The sequence below is a fragment of the Coffea arabica genome, chromosome 5c (assembly GCF_036785885.1).
Source record: "Coffea arabica cultivar ET-39 chromosome 5c, Coffea Arabica ET-39 HiFi, whole genome shotgun sequence".
Lineage (NCBI taxonomy): Eukaryota > Viridiplantae > Streptophyta > Magnoliopsida > Gentianales > Rubiaceae > Coffea > Coffea arabica.
Window position 1 is genome coordinate 46,088,487 of NC_092319.1, and position 13,803 is coordinate 46,102,289.

The 13,803-nt window shown below is 38.4% G+C and overlaps 2 protein-coding genes across 3 annotated transcripts; one reads left to right on the plus strand and one right to left on the minus strand.

The window, feature by feature from the left end:
* Positions 1–329: 329 nt before the first annotated feature.
* Positions 330–3,952, minus strand: LOC113691039 (uncharacterized). Of its 2 annotated transcripts, XM_027209210.2 has the most exons (7): positions 3,781–3,952; positions 3,418–3,509; positions 2,724–3,142; positions 2,587–2,639; positions 2,324–2,361; positions 1,192–1,606; positions 330–764 (listed from the first exon to the last, which is right to left on the minus strand). In XM_027209210.2, exons 2-7 carry the CDS (start codon positions 3,459–3,461, stop codon positions 540–542), a joined length of 1,194 nt encoding a protein of 397 aa, XP_027065011.2. In that variant the 5' UTR covers positions 3,462–3,509; positions 3,781–3,952; the 3' UTR covers positions 330–539. The 2 variants fall into 2 exon arrangements, with proteins under 2 accessions (XP_027065011.2, XP_027065012.2); XM_027209211.2 differs by lacking the exon at positions 3,418–3,509 and having other exon boundaries at positions 3,781–3,944.
* Positions 3,953–4,094: 142 nt separating this feature from the next.
* On the plus strand, positions 4,095–7,644 carry LOC113691038 (UBP1-associated protein 2C). The gene is made up of 2 exons (XM_027209209.2): positions 4,095–5,669; positions 7,305–7,644. The coding sequence occupies exon 1, from the start codon at positions 4,331–4,333 to the stop codon at positions 5,666–5,668; it is 1,338 nt and encodes a 445-aa protein (XP_027065010.2). The 5' UTR covers positions 4,095–4,330; the 3' UTR covers position 5,669; positions 7,305–7,644.
* The last annotated feature ends 6,159 nt before the right edge of the window (positions 7,645–13,803 follow it).

Here is a 13,803-nt window from a genome sequence, read left to right on the forward strand (position 1 = left end):
AGCTATCTGCATACTTGTCCAACATGGCTTACCAGCTGTTCACGAGAGTTCTGTATATCAATGGAGAGGTTACTGGTGGAGAGAGGATGTTAAACCAGTGACGTGTCCATGTCTCCTCTATCTTAGGTTATATTAAAAGTTAGTAAAAACAGAGTTAAACATTGACAATGGAAATGAGTTCCCCTTCTTTGTCGATTTCTTTACCACCTTAATTCAGTAATTTAACTGCTCGCAGTTCCTGCTTCTCTGAGAAATATGGAGAAAAATAGGGAGAGCGGCGGGAACAAATCAAATGGAGCAAAAATAGGGAGCGGGTTGGGACATGGAAATGAGTCAGCCAGGAATATAACGCACTCTAACCCCTAATTCAGAATGAGAATTGTCGGTTACAAAGCAGAATTCTAAAAGATTACAGTAATCTATTTCATTTTCATGTTCACTTATTGGAGAATGACAACATTCATATATTGAGCTAAAGATCATATTTATAATGCGTAAAGTGCTCCATTCTCATTGACTGATTAGGATCTTAGTTTATTCTACCAACCCTCTGCTTTGGTCTGTAACCAGGAATTAATTTCGGAGTTGTCTTGAGTTGCAGATTCAGCTCTTTTGATCTTGGCTAGACGGATTTGATCCGCTAGAGAGACTTGGTGTTGTTCTGTTCTTGTGAACAATGCATCCAACTTTCCTACATCCACGTTCTTCCAGGTTCGTTGGTGATGACTGCTGAAATGACTGCTAGCAGGTTTCAGTTTGTGGATCTGAAAACAGCCAAAACAACCTCTATGAACCACTACACTGATAACACGATCTAAGATTTGAAACAAAAAGAAAAAGAGTACAGACAACAGCATCCAGTTCTGACTGAAATTTGATACAACCCAACTAGAGAGTTCATCATAGGTAACTCCAAAGCATGGGTCCTCTTCAAAGGAAACAAATCAGTACAAATAATCTGCTCCTAAATGCAACATATGTACTAAATTATGAACCCCTCATTTAAATTCTTCTAAACAGCAAAATGTATCAGTAACTAAAACATGAGCACCGTACGAAGGCATAGAGTGGTGTCCTTTTCAAAACCTAAAGTGCAAACGAATTGTCATTTATTTTTGGCAAATTCATGTCTAGAGAACAAAATTAAAACTATATCTAGCTTCATTCACGTGGGGTTTCAAAGGTTTGTACCTTCGTCAGTTTTGCCTTCAATTTAGATTCTTGATTGGCAGCAAATTCTTCTCTCTCTTCCTTTGACCTTTTCCTTTTTCTAACTTTTGCCTTCTGCGCTAGTTCCCTTTTCCTTTGAGCAAGTATTTTCTTTCTTTCATCTCTTTCCTTTGCTGCTCTTTCTGCTAGTACATGTGCCATTTCCTTTTCCTTTGCCATTTGTGCTGCACGCTCAAGATGTTGGAGAGCTATTGCTCTTTTCATCTTCTCGTAGCTATCCCAATCTAGTTCTTGTTGGTCACTACCCCCTGTCTTAGCAACTCTAGCAATGCTTTCAGCCCATAACTGCAAAAGTTTTTCCTCTGACCTTTTCCATTTCAAACGTTGTCCCCACAGCTTCTGCAGTGACCTGCTTATTCTTGTCTTAGTCTGATTACTGCAAAACAGAATAACACTTTAGTTCTAAATCTCCCAAGCTCAAGAGTCTTAAGTGTCAATGTTGAACATGGTATGTCAAGCATCCATGCAATGGTACAAACAGTTAGAGAGCTCATGCTGTGTATGAAAAGGGTGAATTTTGGGGTCAAATACAAGGAAAAACAGGGTAATTGAAAAATGGAGAAACAAAGTATTTGTGATGTGAATGATGCATCTCAATTCAAAAGGTCTAAGTTATGAAATATCTTGGCAGTGGATCTTACATAAAATTGTAGGCACTAGAACATGTTAAGCTGAATATAAATCATGCAAAGTTGCACCATACATTCAATTAGTTCTCTTGGGTGAGTCAACTGCAGCTATAGGCCATTCACAATCTTTCTATGGCAGGTTCTAGCTCTTATATGTAGCCACATGTTAAATTAAGAAGAAAGTTTGTCAACCACCGGATAACAAAAGAATTACATCTTTAATCCAGTCAAAGACAAGAAAGCACAATACTGGTGCCTAATGACTATTCACCTGAAGTAGTGTTCCAGGATTTTAGCAGCTCCTGACTATATTGGACTACAAGTTTGGGAATAATGCACAACAAATTTCATACTTGTATAATCTGCATTTTAAATTTAAAGAAGAGAAAAAAAAAGCAAATATACTGCATAAGTATCAAAAAAGCAAATTGACTATTTAGAGAGAGAGAGAAAATAGAAAGTACCTAAGCGAGCGAGGGCATTCAGACATCTTCGCTCTTACCTGATAATTTTTACAGAGAAGGAAAATGTTACAGAAAATTATAGCAGTAAAAGAATGTGGTTTCACGGACCTTTGCTGCTAATAATATACGGGAAGAGTTAGTGCAAAATGTAACAGTATGACCAGAGGAGCAGCCATCTGATGTCAAACACATACTTTATTGGCAGACTGTAATCATGAAGTAATAAATATTTTCTAAATTAGTAGGTTCTTACACGACTTCACCTTGGGATCTCTCAAGGCTTCTTTTGTCCTTCGGCTGATTATCTCCCGTGTCTCTGCATATGTAGTAAGAGAATTTAGAGTGACAAAAGCTTGAAGGAGAAATATTTCTAATGCTGTCAAGGAGTTAAACATGGTACCTTCACTGTGTTTTCTGCCTTTGTTCCATGGGACTTTTCCTTTATTTGCTAGTCCAATCCTTTTTCTTCTTTGCATTTCCCTTTCATTCTCAGAGTTAGAATTCTTTGCCAGATTGGAAAGATTATCCTGTCGAGTATCTTCAGTTAAAGGTTGGTCCTTTAATAAACTAGAACAGTTTTTTTGACAAGAATCCACAACGTGAAATGTCTCCGCAATACTAATGCTGGCCGGAAAACTTCTACAATGATAAGGCACCAAGCACGAACTAACACAGGTAACCAAGGAAGAGACCTTCTTCACACGAGACACACCAACAATCAACACTGTTGTGCTTGATCGTGCTCGTATGTGTTCAACTGCATAACCAGAATTTGGTACTAGTAGACTGTTGTCCTTGTGAATAGGAGTGGAGAGCTTCCTGAGAGCAATGTTGTGTCACTAATAAACTAAACATTCATCAGGGCACAAATTTTCTCTATCTGGCTACGTCATAACATAAATGACAGTACAGAAACCAGTGACGAGAAAAGCTTTATTAGCAAGTTCAGATGGGAAACGAATCTTTTGACAATTTAAGCTTCATATCAACCAATATTCAGCGCCACCAAGACCTACTTTTTATTTTCCCAAGTAAATGTCCCTAATTATCTGAATAAACACAAAACAGGGAAAAGGTTGTATTCAACTACTTACATTCTATTTAATACCGTCACCACACATGCTAATATGTTAGCCATAATCTTCAAGCAGAAAAGCAAATTTCCAAACTGGTTTTCCAATATTTTCTGCATTTGTATAAATAGGTATCAGTAATTGCACTAAAACCATCCAGACCACTCAATTTTGCCGGGGAAAAGAGCACATAAAATCTACTTGGAGTTCTATAACTTGAAATGCACAATGTGGGATTAAATTAGCAAGCAAATTCTGGAAAGTGGAGGAAACATGACAGGAGATCATGAAAGATTGCAACTTGGGAAGCTATGAATTGAAATTGCAAAAACCCACATCAAGAATTTGACAGAAAATACAGAGGCAAGTGATGGGGAGCCTTACCAGGGAGACAAGAGCATTGCAGTAAAGAAAATGTACTACGAATAGTTATCTTATTGAATAGCCCCCAGAATTCCAAAAGCAATCGTCAGATGGAGGAGGGGAGAACTGGCACTGGTTGAGTGAACAGTTTAGATGCTCGATGCAAGCAATGAGGAAAATCCTACGATTGTCTTACACGCGCACCACGTAGCGGGTGTTGGAAATCATTATCTAATTTTTACACGCAAGCATGAAAATTGCCCTTGTTTTTGCCCTTTTTTACCTGTGTGTGTGTAACATTTCATGCATTTTGGGTCGCTAGTTGTAGCTTTAACTGCTAAGCAACATGAACAACCCATAGGCTGAAAAATCTTAATCCAGAATTTCGTCTTCCAACAAGCCCAGCCCAACCCAATTCAATTGGATTCTTCTCCGCCGCTCCACGTCATCTTCGATCCGTATAAATGGAAACGCCCGTCTAATTTCCACTTCAATTCTCGGTCCTGACTCTGACTAGGATTAGGGTTTTAACATCTCCTTTTTTTCACTTTCCCTTCCTATTACATCAGCAATGGATCCGATTAAGAAGAGGAAGCTCGATGAAAACGGCGTTCTATTACACGATCCAGACGGCGCCGTCGCCGCAGGAATGGTACCTTTCAAGCTTTCCGTCGAAGACGCGCGTAAAATCCTCGAACCCTTTTCCCGCGAACAGCTACTCGAGATCGTCCAATCAGCCATCCTTCGCCACGTGGACGTTCTCGACCTAGTACGATCCATCGCCGACCGGGACCCAGCACAGAGGAAGCTCTTCATCCGCGGCCTTGGTTGGGAAACCACGACGGACAAGCTACGAGCTCTCTTCTCCCAATACGGTGATCTCGAAGAAGCTGTTGTAATTCTCGACAAAGTCACTGGAAAATCGAAAGGTTATGGCTTTATCACTTTCAAGCATATTGATGGGGCAATGGCAGCTCTTAAGGAACCTAGTAAGAAAATTGATGGTCGGATGACGGTTACTCAGCTAGCGGCTGCTGGTGTGTCTGGTGGGCCGGGTGGCGGAGGGGGGAATAATCAGGTGGATGTTTCGGATAGGAAGATTTATGTGGCAAATGTACCTTATGATATGCCGGCTGAGAGGCTATTAGCTCATTTTTCCATGTATGGCGAAATAGAAGAGGGACCATTAGGCTTTGATAAGGCAACGGGGAAATCGAGAGGGTTTGCTTTATTTGTGTATAAAACTGCCAATGCTGCGAGGGCGTCTTTGGTGGATTCTGTAAAGAATATAGATGGGCATCAGTTGAACTGTAAACTTGCTATTGATGGGAAGAAGAAGCCAGGTCCTGGAGGGCCTCAGGGTGGTAATGAAGGGAACAATGATGGTATTGGGGTGGGGATGCCTGGTGGGATTGCTGCGCAATATGGTGGGCACGGTGGAGTTGGTGGTGTTACTGGATATAGTGGATTTTCTGTGCCTTCTGTGGGTGGGAATCAATTGAATTCGTCATTAGGTAGTGGTGGTGGCGGCGTTGGTGTTGGTGGTCCAGGGATGCCCGGTATTGGCAGCCAAGGGATGGGGTCTAATTTAGGTGTTAGTGGTGGACTTGGTCCTTATGGTGGCGGGACGCATTACGGTGGGCCTGGTTCTACTGGATATGGTGGGTTGGGTGGAGCTGGTGGAGGATTGAGTGGTGTTGGGAGTGGAGTTGGCGGTGCTGGTCGTGGTTCTTTTTATGGATTGCCACCAAGCTCAGGTGGTATGCCAACTGGAGATTATCAACAGGGGGCACACTATGGCTTATCTTCGTCTGGATATCAAAGCCAGCATCATCAGACAGCAGGAACCTCACCAGCTCCCAGAGTTCCAACTGGGGGAATCTACCAAGGGGTGCCTCCTTATTATTGAGGTAGATTTTCTAATTTATTCAAATATTGCATCATTTTTTGAACAAATGTGTCACTCCTTTCTACCTACATTCTGCTGGTTCACCGTTCTCTCGTTGTACTCTCTTTTTGTGGTTTGTTTTAGGGATTCTTGTCAATTTTGGTGATTGTTTAACCATTCATCACGTGATCTGGAGTGAATATGTTCTATTGTATTTTTTTAGTTGGAGTTATAACTTGTTTGACAGTGAATTCTTTCATGGATTTCTGCATGATTTGGGAGGTTGCATGTTTTTGGTTTTGTTATGGTGTTCATTAATATGTCTGGTCAGTACCATGCATTTTTTGTTTTGTTTCATTTTTTATTACACTGTCCCATTTTCATACTTGTATGTGATGAACTGGTGCTTCATACAAAGTGCATCATGGATGGTTTAGTGCTTATCGTTGTGTTTGTTGTTACCTTTCTTCCCCACTCTGTATTATTTGAACTTATTGCTGAATGATACATCGTAGAAGACTTTCCTATAATAATTTCCAGAATTAAGAAAGTGTTACCTCTGAGTTCTACCAGCTTTTTCTTTGCATGCTGAGTTAATATCGTACGCCAATGTGCCTTAAAAGATTTCATTTTTTTTGAATTTTGAGAAACTTGTTACCATTTGAATTGGTTGCATGGTTCAATTTGTTTCGGATAATAGTTGGAAGTAATTGGTGGAGATATGTTTTTTTCATGTAGTGTAAATGAGTCAGAATTGATGATTGCAATGTGCCGCATTAGTAAGAATAACAGTATTGCTCTATCTTTGCGTAACATAGACCATATTTACGGGGGTTGACCTGTTTATGTGCTTTTGTTCATCCTGATCGTTTTTGTTATGTAATTTTGGAGTTAGCCTCTGATTTGGTCCTCATGCTTGTGGGTTCATTTAGCGATCCTCTTTTGTTAGTCTACGCAGCCAGAAAGTCTTCTTTTGTTGTAGTCTGTTGTATTTTTCTTTGTGCTGGTTCATATGAAGTCATACATCCTATGAGATGTTTTATTTATCTACTATTCTAAATTAATGGGCAAGTTCTTTTTTGGAGGCTTCTGCTTCATTTTTCTTATGCACCATCTACGGATGAGAATTATGCTTTTACAACATTTGGATTGTAAACTAAAGAAAGGGGTAATCGACAGTAAATCTTCAAATTCTCTTCCTGGTTCGACCTGTGTTTGATATGTATTTTATGTGCATCTACTTTGATCACATGAACCTATGCTATTCATGTGAATCTTCAATAATGCATGATTTACATATTTTTAACCTTCGTTCTCTTTGTAACAACAGCAGTAGTTTTTCTCACCTTTATTGTCGTATTCTAGAAATTATAATTCCTTTTTTATTTTTCCTTCTTGCGCTTGGTTGTTGGTTGTCTGAATTTTGTCACTACTCATTGTTGTTTTGCTCTGTGACAAGACCCTTTTTTTTGGGTGTATCATCTCTAGTGTTGGAGAGAATTATGGTGCGTTTGGTTACTTCTATATTGTCATGGTGCTGCTGCTTCTTGGCTTAAATTCTTGCCTTTTCTTTCTTGAGTTTTTATGATGTTTGAGCTTTGTTTTGCAAGGTGTATGTGGATTGACATTTTAAGTTGTGAATGGATGTTTGGTTCAGGTGTGTGAAAGCTTGTTGGCGCAGTTGCTTTTTATGGTTCTGGTGATTTCGTGCAGACAATATGAACTCTGGCTTCATGATTTTGATTTGCTGTGTAGTTTGGCTCTTCGATACATCTGCGCTTCATGATGTCATCAAGTGAAATGCTAGTAATCTAAGTGACTGAGTTTTTTGTATTTCTGATCTAGAGCTTCTATGCAATTTGAGTCTGTACGAACTTATTTAGATTGCTATGTGTTTTTAGGGAAAAAGATATGAATTGGACTGACTTTAGTTGTTTGTTTTGCTGCTGGTGCAGCTGACTTTTGCTTATGGCATTTGACTTTAATTGGTTCTGATCTGTCTTTGGAGCATCTGCCATATTTTTAGATGCTATGTTATTTTTTATGTGTTTGTTTGCCTTTTTTGGTTTCCTTGTGTAGTATTCTGTCAATTAGACATTGCATTTACAGTTGTCACCTTCCAGGCGTAATCTAGAATCCACCACAAATACAAATCCTTGATAATTTTCTTTGAAGTGAGTTAGAGTGTGCATTAGGTGAATTAGACTAAAAGAGCATTTTTTTGGTTTCTCTCTTTGGGGCAAAAAGAATGGAGGAAATGAAAACAGAGGCACGATAAGGAAAATTGTCTACATTAAATTTTGAAAATTTCAGTTGGAAGCTAAATGTTAGGTAAGTGAATTATCTTCATCTAGTGAAAAAACATACAATTATGTGTTGCACTTGGAAAGACAACCATTTATGTGTTGCACTGACATTTGAACTCTGATTGCTTGACGGTATCATTTATCGTGGAAAAATTGGATGAAAGTTTTCTTGTTAATCAGGTATTTTTTGCACTCCGATTCTTGTGGAAAATTCTTGTAGTTCTTGAGTTGTGTCTTCTTGGAGTGGTCAACCAACCCCTGATTGGCTTGTCCTACGTCTCAACACGAGTATAAATCATGCAGTGTTCTAGCAAGCTAGTCAAATTGAATTGTTACCATTGGACACAATATTTTGCTAATAGTTTTTGTTTTCTATATACAATTTAGGCATCAGAAGATATTTCTGTGAGTAGATTTTGTGGCTTAGCCTGAGCACCGATGCATCTTTTTGATGCTTTAGCACGAGAGGTGGTGTATCTTAATGCCTGGCCTTAAGAATTTGCTTTCTTAATCGGGCTATTTATTCTTCGATTCTGAAGAATTTTGGATTTTTAGTAAATAAACTATGGTCTAATTGTTATGTGTTCCTGTTGACTTGTTTTTAGAAATTGAAGTGGCGCATGTAGGTATTTTGTTTTACTGAAGTTCTGCTCTCTCATCTGTCTCCTTCAATGGAACCTTAAGCTCTTAGTCTTATGTTCTTTTGGTGAAATGTGTTGGTTGGTATGCATTCTCTGTTTTAGAAAATTTTCTATTGAAAGCGGATGAGATTGAACTGGTAATCATTTGGAGAAGTTCTTTAGATGCCCAAGTTGGAAAGAAGATGACACATCAGCAAACCTGTTTGGTAAGCCAATAGTCGTATGTAGACTTTATCTAAGACCGAGAACTCATATCTATATGGCAGAAACTGCTGGAAAAATGATCAACAAAAATCAGAACAGGAAGAGCAAAGAGAAAGCAGAGAAAATTTGAGATTGATAATAAGAATGAATTAGAAATTTTAGAGTCACTTCTTTGTCCATTAGTCATTTTATCACACTAACCCTAAAAAGACGTCAAATCTGCAGGAATTCAAGAGAGTAATAAATATTTGCACCCTGTCATTTGTCTTTAGGTTGACTGGTTTGTGATTCCATTTGTGGCCAAAACTCTCCTCCCTAGTTTCCAGTGACATCAATAATGGACATGTCAGAGGGTACATTATAGTCTTTTCAGTTTGTGAGCCTTGTAGTTCGGTCTAGTGCCTTTTTTGGGTGAACGGGGAATTCTGCCATGTTGCTTTATTTGTTGATTTACTCTCATGACAGTGTTCCTATGACTGAATCGTCAATTGTCCGGAGTGTGCTACTCCCTTCTTGATGACTTGATGATGCCGTTGTCTATAATAATAAGCTGTAAATGTCCTTCGGAATCACCCTTTGGTCATATAACTGACTTGGGGTGGCTAACAATGGCTAATGCTATATTGGCCCCATCTGGGTATGTTTGAAATTGCCATCCTATAAGGTTCAGAAGTCCCTTTCCTCTTTGAGATTGTGAAACAGTGTCCGCATAAATCTGCTGGAGCAATCAAGGTTGCGGCAACTTGCCAATCATCTGGGCGACAGACATGTTTGCCCGAAGAAAACATACTATCACATCATGGGGCGGTTATAGAGGAAGTCTGGTTGAATGTAATGTACATTTCGATAAATTCTTGGGCGGATGTAATCTGTTACCATGTATGAAAATGTTCCCAGATTGTTGCCTCTTTGGAATATCTTCCAGTCGATTGTACGGATGTTGAATTTTTGTGTGGTCGCATCATGTTTTGATTGAAGAAATAAAGGAGCAGCAGAAGCAGCAATGCTGTTAACTGGATGGATGACTAGAAAGGCTCCTTCCTAATGATGCGGGATAAAAGTTCTCCAGTTGGATAAGAGAGGAAGTGGGGATAAAGAGGGCTGTGTAAAAATTAAATCACGGTAGTGTCGTGCAGGTCATGACAAAAGGTTAAAGCATGATGCTACGTTACATTATAAACAAAATAGCAAAAAAAAATTGACAATATGTTTAAATTATTGTTCAACGCTGCATTATTTATCATTATTTAAATTAACATTAACATTAAAAATTTCAAAAATATGACTTAGGCAAATTTTATTAGTATTTTAATAGCATGTTTGATTATCATCTAAATTTATAAAGTTAACATAGTATTGCATATTAAATTTTTGACAATTCTGGTTTATAATAGGATTTTAGTAATGGAGTTTTCAGTAATACGGTTTAAGGATTTTGATTTTAAGATTACGGTTAAAGGGTTTATGTTTATATTAAGGGTTACATTGTGAGTATCTGGAAATTAGGATTTCATGGTAGGTAAAACGTTAAACTCTAAACCTTAATTAAAAAAAAAAAGGTTGCGTTATATGAAAAAAAAAAAAGCTTCCTTGCTGGTTAGTTTTATTAAAAAAAAAAAAAAAGAATCTATCGATACTCAGGAGTGGCGATACAAAAAAAAAAAATTGCCACTCATTTGATGAGTGGCGATGAAAAAAAAAAAAAAGAAGAAAAACCTTTCATGAGCGGCGAAGCTTTTGCAAAAAATAAAAAAAAAAAGAAAACTAAAGCAATCAAAAATAAATGAAAATTAAAAGCATTTTTATTGGAAATCTCACCCACCCTCAAACAGCACCAATTTTGTGACAATTTTTATTTTTGACAATATTGCAAGAAATTCGCGGTGGTATAAAAATAATACTACAGTTTTTAAAATATAAACCCATAAATCCTAGAATACGCTTTTTCGTTTACACACTACTGAAATGGGTTTTGGTCTTGGGTTAAGCTGAAACATACCGCTCGTTTATAGGAGAATGAAAGTATTTTAAATTAAGGTCGAGTGTCCTTAATATCTAGTAGATTCAGGAGGATACCGCTCGTTTATAGGATATGATCTGATCAGTACTACTTGACGGGCTATGGCACTTAACCGGCAAGCGTTTTAACAGCAGTTCTCGTGATTTCTGAATCAGTAGTGTCAGTTCCACCGAAAATAAAATGCCCTCGCTGGCCTCCTGAGCGAAGAACGGCAACCAGATAGGTTCGAATTTGCAAAAAACTTGGAGACCAAGAATACCCCCCCGCCCCAACCCCGGCTCCAGAACCTGCCAATTTCACCATATACTACGAGCACATTAGTCGTCCCAATTCGGCCATCTACTCCATCCATGGTTTTACGTTTCCACTGTCAGTAATACACACACCTCAGGCAGGCTGAAGTGAACTTGTCCATTTTCTCACAAAGATCAACACTTGATTTCTGATTTCTTACTGTCCTTCGGCAAACTGCAAAAAATGAACCAAATCAAGGTTTCCAAGGGTTTAGACTCTGAAAGAAAGAGAATATTCTCTTCTAAGCTCAAGCTCTCCAATGGCTGCTCTTCCGTCACTCCACCCACTCCTCCTAGGGTCAATCTTGAGTCATTTTCCCTGCACCGACTCCATCAGATGCATTCCACCGTTACCGCTAACCCAAATCCTGATGATCTCAAGGAAACCAGAAAACTTGAAGCTTCATTGAACGTCGAAAACCAAGAAAAACAAATCCTTCACAACATTTTGCACTCCTTCACGAAATCCCGATTAGTTGAAATCCTTCAGGAAGCTGCCGTTGCCCACCCCGCCATTCTCCATGCCGTTCTTTCCATCGTTGATGACAACCCATCCCACCGCAAGATCTTTATCAGAAATCTTGGCCCTAAAACCACCCCTGAAAATCTCCACAGCTTCTTCTCAAATTACGGAGAAGTTGAAGAAGCTAAAGTCATCTTTGACAGGACCACTGGATATAGTAAGGGCTATGGTTTTGTTACTTTCAAGAATGCCGAGTCTTTCTTGCTTGCCCTGGAAAACCCCAGCAAGAAAATTGATGGATTCGTCAGTTTTACCAGCATTTGCGTTGGGCCCGATCATTCATCAGGGAAGACTGATGATAGTAGTATCAGTAGCGATGAGATGGAGAAAATGAGAATGAAAAGGAAAATTCGGGTGGAGAATGTGCCAGCCGAGATGAGTTCTGAGACTCTGTTGAGTTTTTTTGAGAAGTACGGTGAAATTGAAGAAGGGCCTTGGGGGTTTGATATGGGGACAGGGAAATCAAGAGGGTTCGCTTATCTTTTGTATAAGAATGAGGAAAGTGCAAAAGCTGCTTTGGCTGAGAGGGTGAAATTTGTCGATGGTTTCCGGCTGGTTTGCAAAATGGTGTTGAGGCGGGAAAGGGAGAGAAGTAATACTAATAGGAACCCAACGGGTTTAGTGGAGTCACTGCCTTCGCCTCCGAGAACTTTGGTTTTGCCTGTTTCCTATTACTATTGTTGTGTCTATTATTCTCGTCGATTGGTTCCCTACAATTATTACTATCAGAATGAGCTTGCTATGGGCGGCAGCAGCGGACAATTGGGGCCTGGGACTCGAGGGCAATCATCATCAGCTTTACGTCCTCCTGCTCCTTCTGGTAGATAGAGTCCGTGCTGCAGATTTTGAAGGACTAAAATGTTGAGGCTGGTTTGTTGTTGTCAATCTTGTACAGCAGAATGAGTTGAGAGCACTGTTTCTAATCTTTACTTGGTGACAGCGTTAAAGATGTGATTAAGAGATAGTAGTAGTAGTATATTAGTATTAGCTATTGACATTTTAAGGAGGAAGAGGTACACAACCAGGTTATTTTGGATTTTGTAGTAGGTTGAAGCACTGGATAGCCCTCTTTTTTTTACCTTTGTTTAGCATTGAGGGTATGTATTGCTTAAGAGATAGCATGCACAAATGAGAGGGATTTTTTTTTCCCTGGCTTAAAATCCTTGTTCAATATTATTTCATTAAGTAAGAGTGTGTGTGTGTGTATATATATATATATATATATATATATATATATATAACTATATATATACACACACATACACACATATGTGTTGGCCTAGTAAGGTTTTACAAAGGGAGATATACTGCGTTTAAATGATAATTGGATCAAGTATATCTTCTACTTGTGTTGTTCTTGTTCTCGTATTATATGTTGTACATGCATCCTGGTTTCTCTGCATTAATTGTTAGCTTGGAGGATGACAAAAGAGACAAAAAATATAGGAGCAAATGCGAGGAGGAAATGTCACCAGAATGTGTAATGGAAGACAGGGTATGATAAATTGTAGCTACGACTTGTATCATTGAAAGGCAGACTGATTAAAGAAAGAGAGGAAATCTAAAACTTATTTTCTTTCTCTATCTTCAAATTTCCAAACATGATTTGTTGCAACTTATGCAAAAATCACACCTAATTTAGATGAATTATAGACATCACATCAGCTAGTCAAATCTATTGGATTCGTGATGGAAAGTTGGCCTTCTTTGGATCGTGACTTTTTGTAAAAAAAAAGTTTTTTTTTGTTTTCGGTGAACACATATTTTTACTAGGTTTTCTGTGAAGGGAAAAAATTAAGAATAACATGAAGGAAAAATATTAGAAAGATGAAAAATAATCTAGAAGACAAATAAATAAAAAAAAAAAGGCAGGGTAGGTCCTTAGCCTCTGCTTGACCCAAATTAAAGGTCAAAAGAACATTCCCAAAGGCCAAAAGCAAATTCAAAAAAAAAAAAAGAAAAAAGAAAGAGTCCAGTCTACCCCTATATGGTATATATATACCACGACAAGGTAATTAAAAGCAAAGGAAAACAGCAAAAGCCTAATCCAATAGAGTATCAATTTCCAGTTCCAAATGATTAGACTGATTAACCTATTGAGGAATTGATAATGACCCTCTAAAACCTACATTCATATCTAAAGAATTTTATCCTTTTGCAACTTGTTCC

Excerpts from the sequence above, each read along its gene's own strand:
- LOC113691039 (XM_027209210.2), bottom strand. The coding sequence starts at position 3,461 with ATGGCTAACATATTAGCATGTGTGGTGACGGTATTAAATAGAAT. Across the intron at positions 3,143-3,417 it reads GTGACGGTATTAAATAGAAT|GAAGCTCTCCACTCCTATTC; the intron begins GTAAGTAGTTGA and ends CATTGCTCTCAG. Across the intron at positions 2,362-2,586 it reads AAGCCTTGAGAGATCCCAAG|GTAAGAGCGAAGATGTCTGA; the intron begins GTGAAGTCGTGT and ends AAAAATTATCAG.
- LOC113691038 (XM_027209209.2), top strand. The coding sequence starts at position 4,331 with ATGGATCCGATTAAGAAGAGGAAGCTCGATGAAAACGGCGTTCTATTA.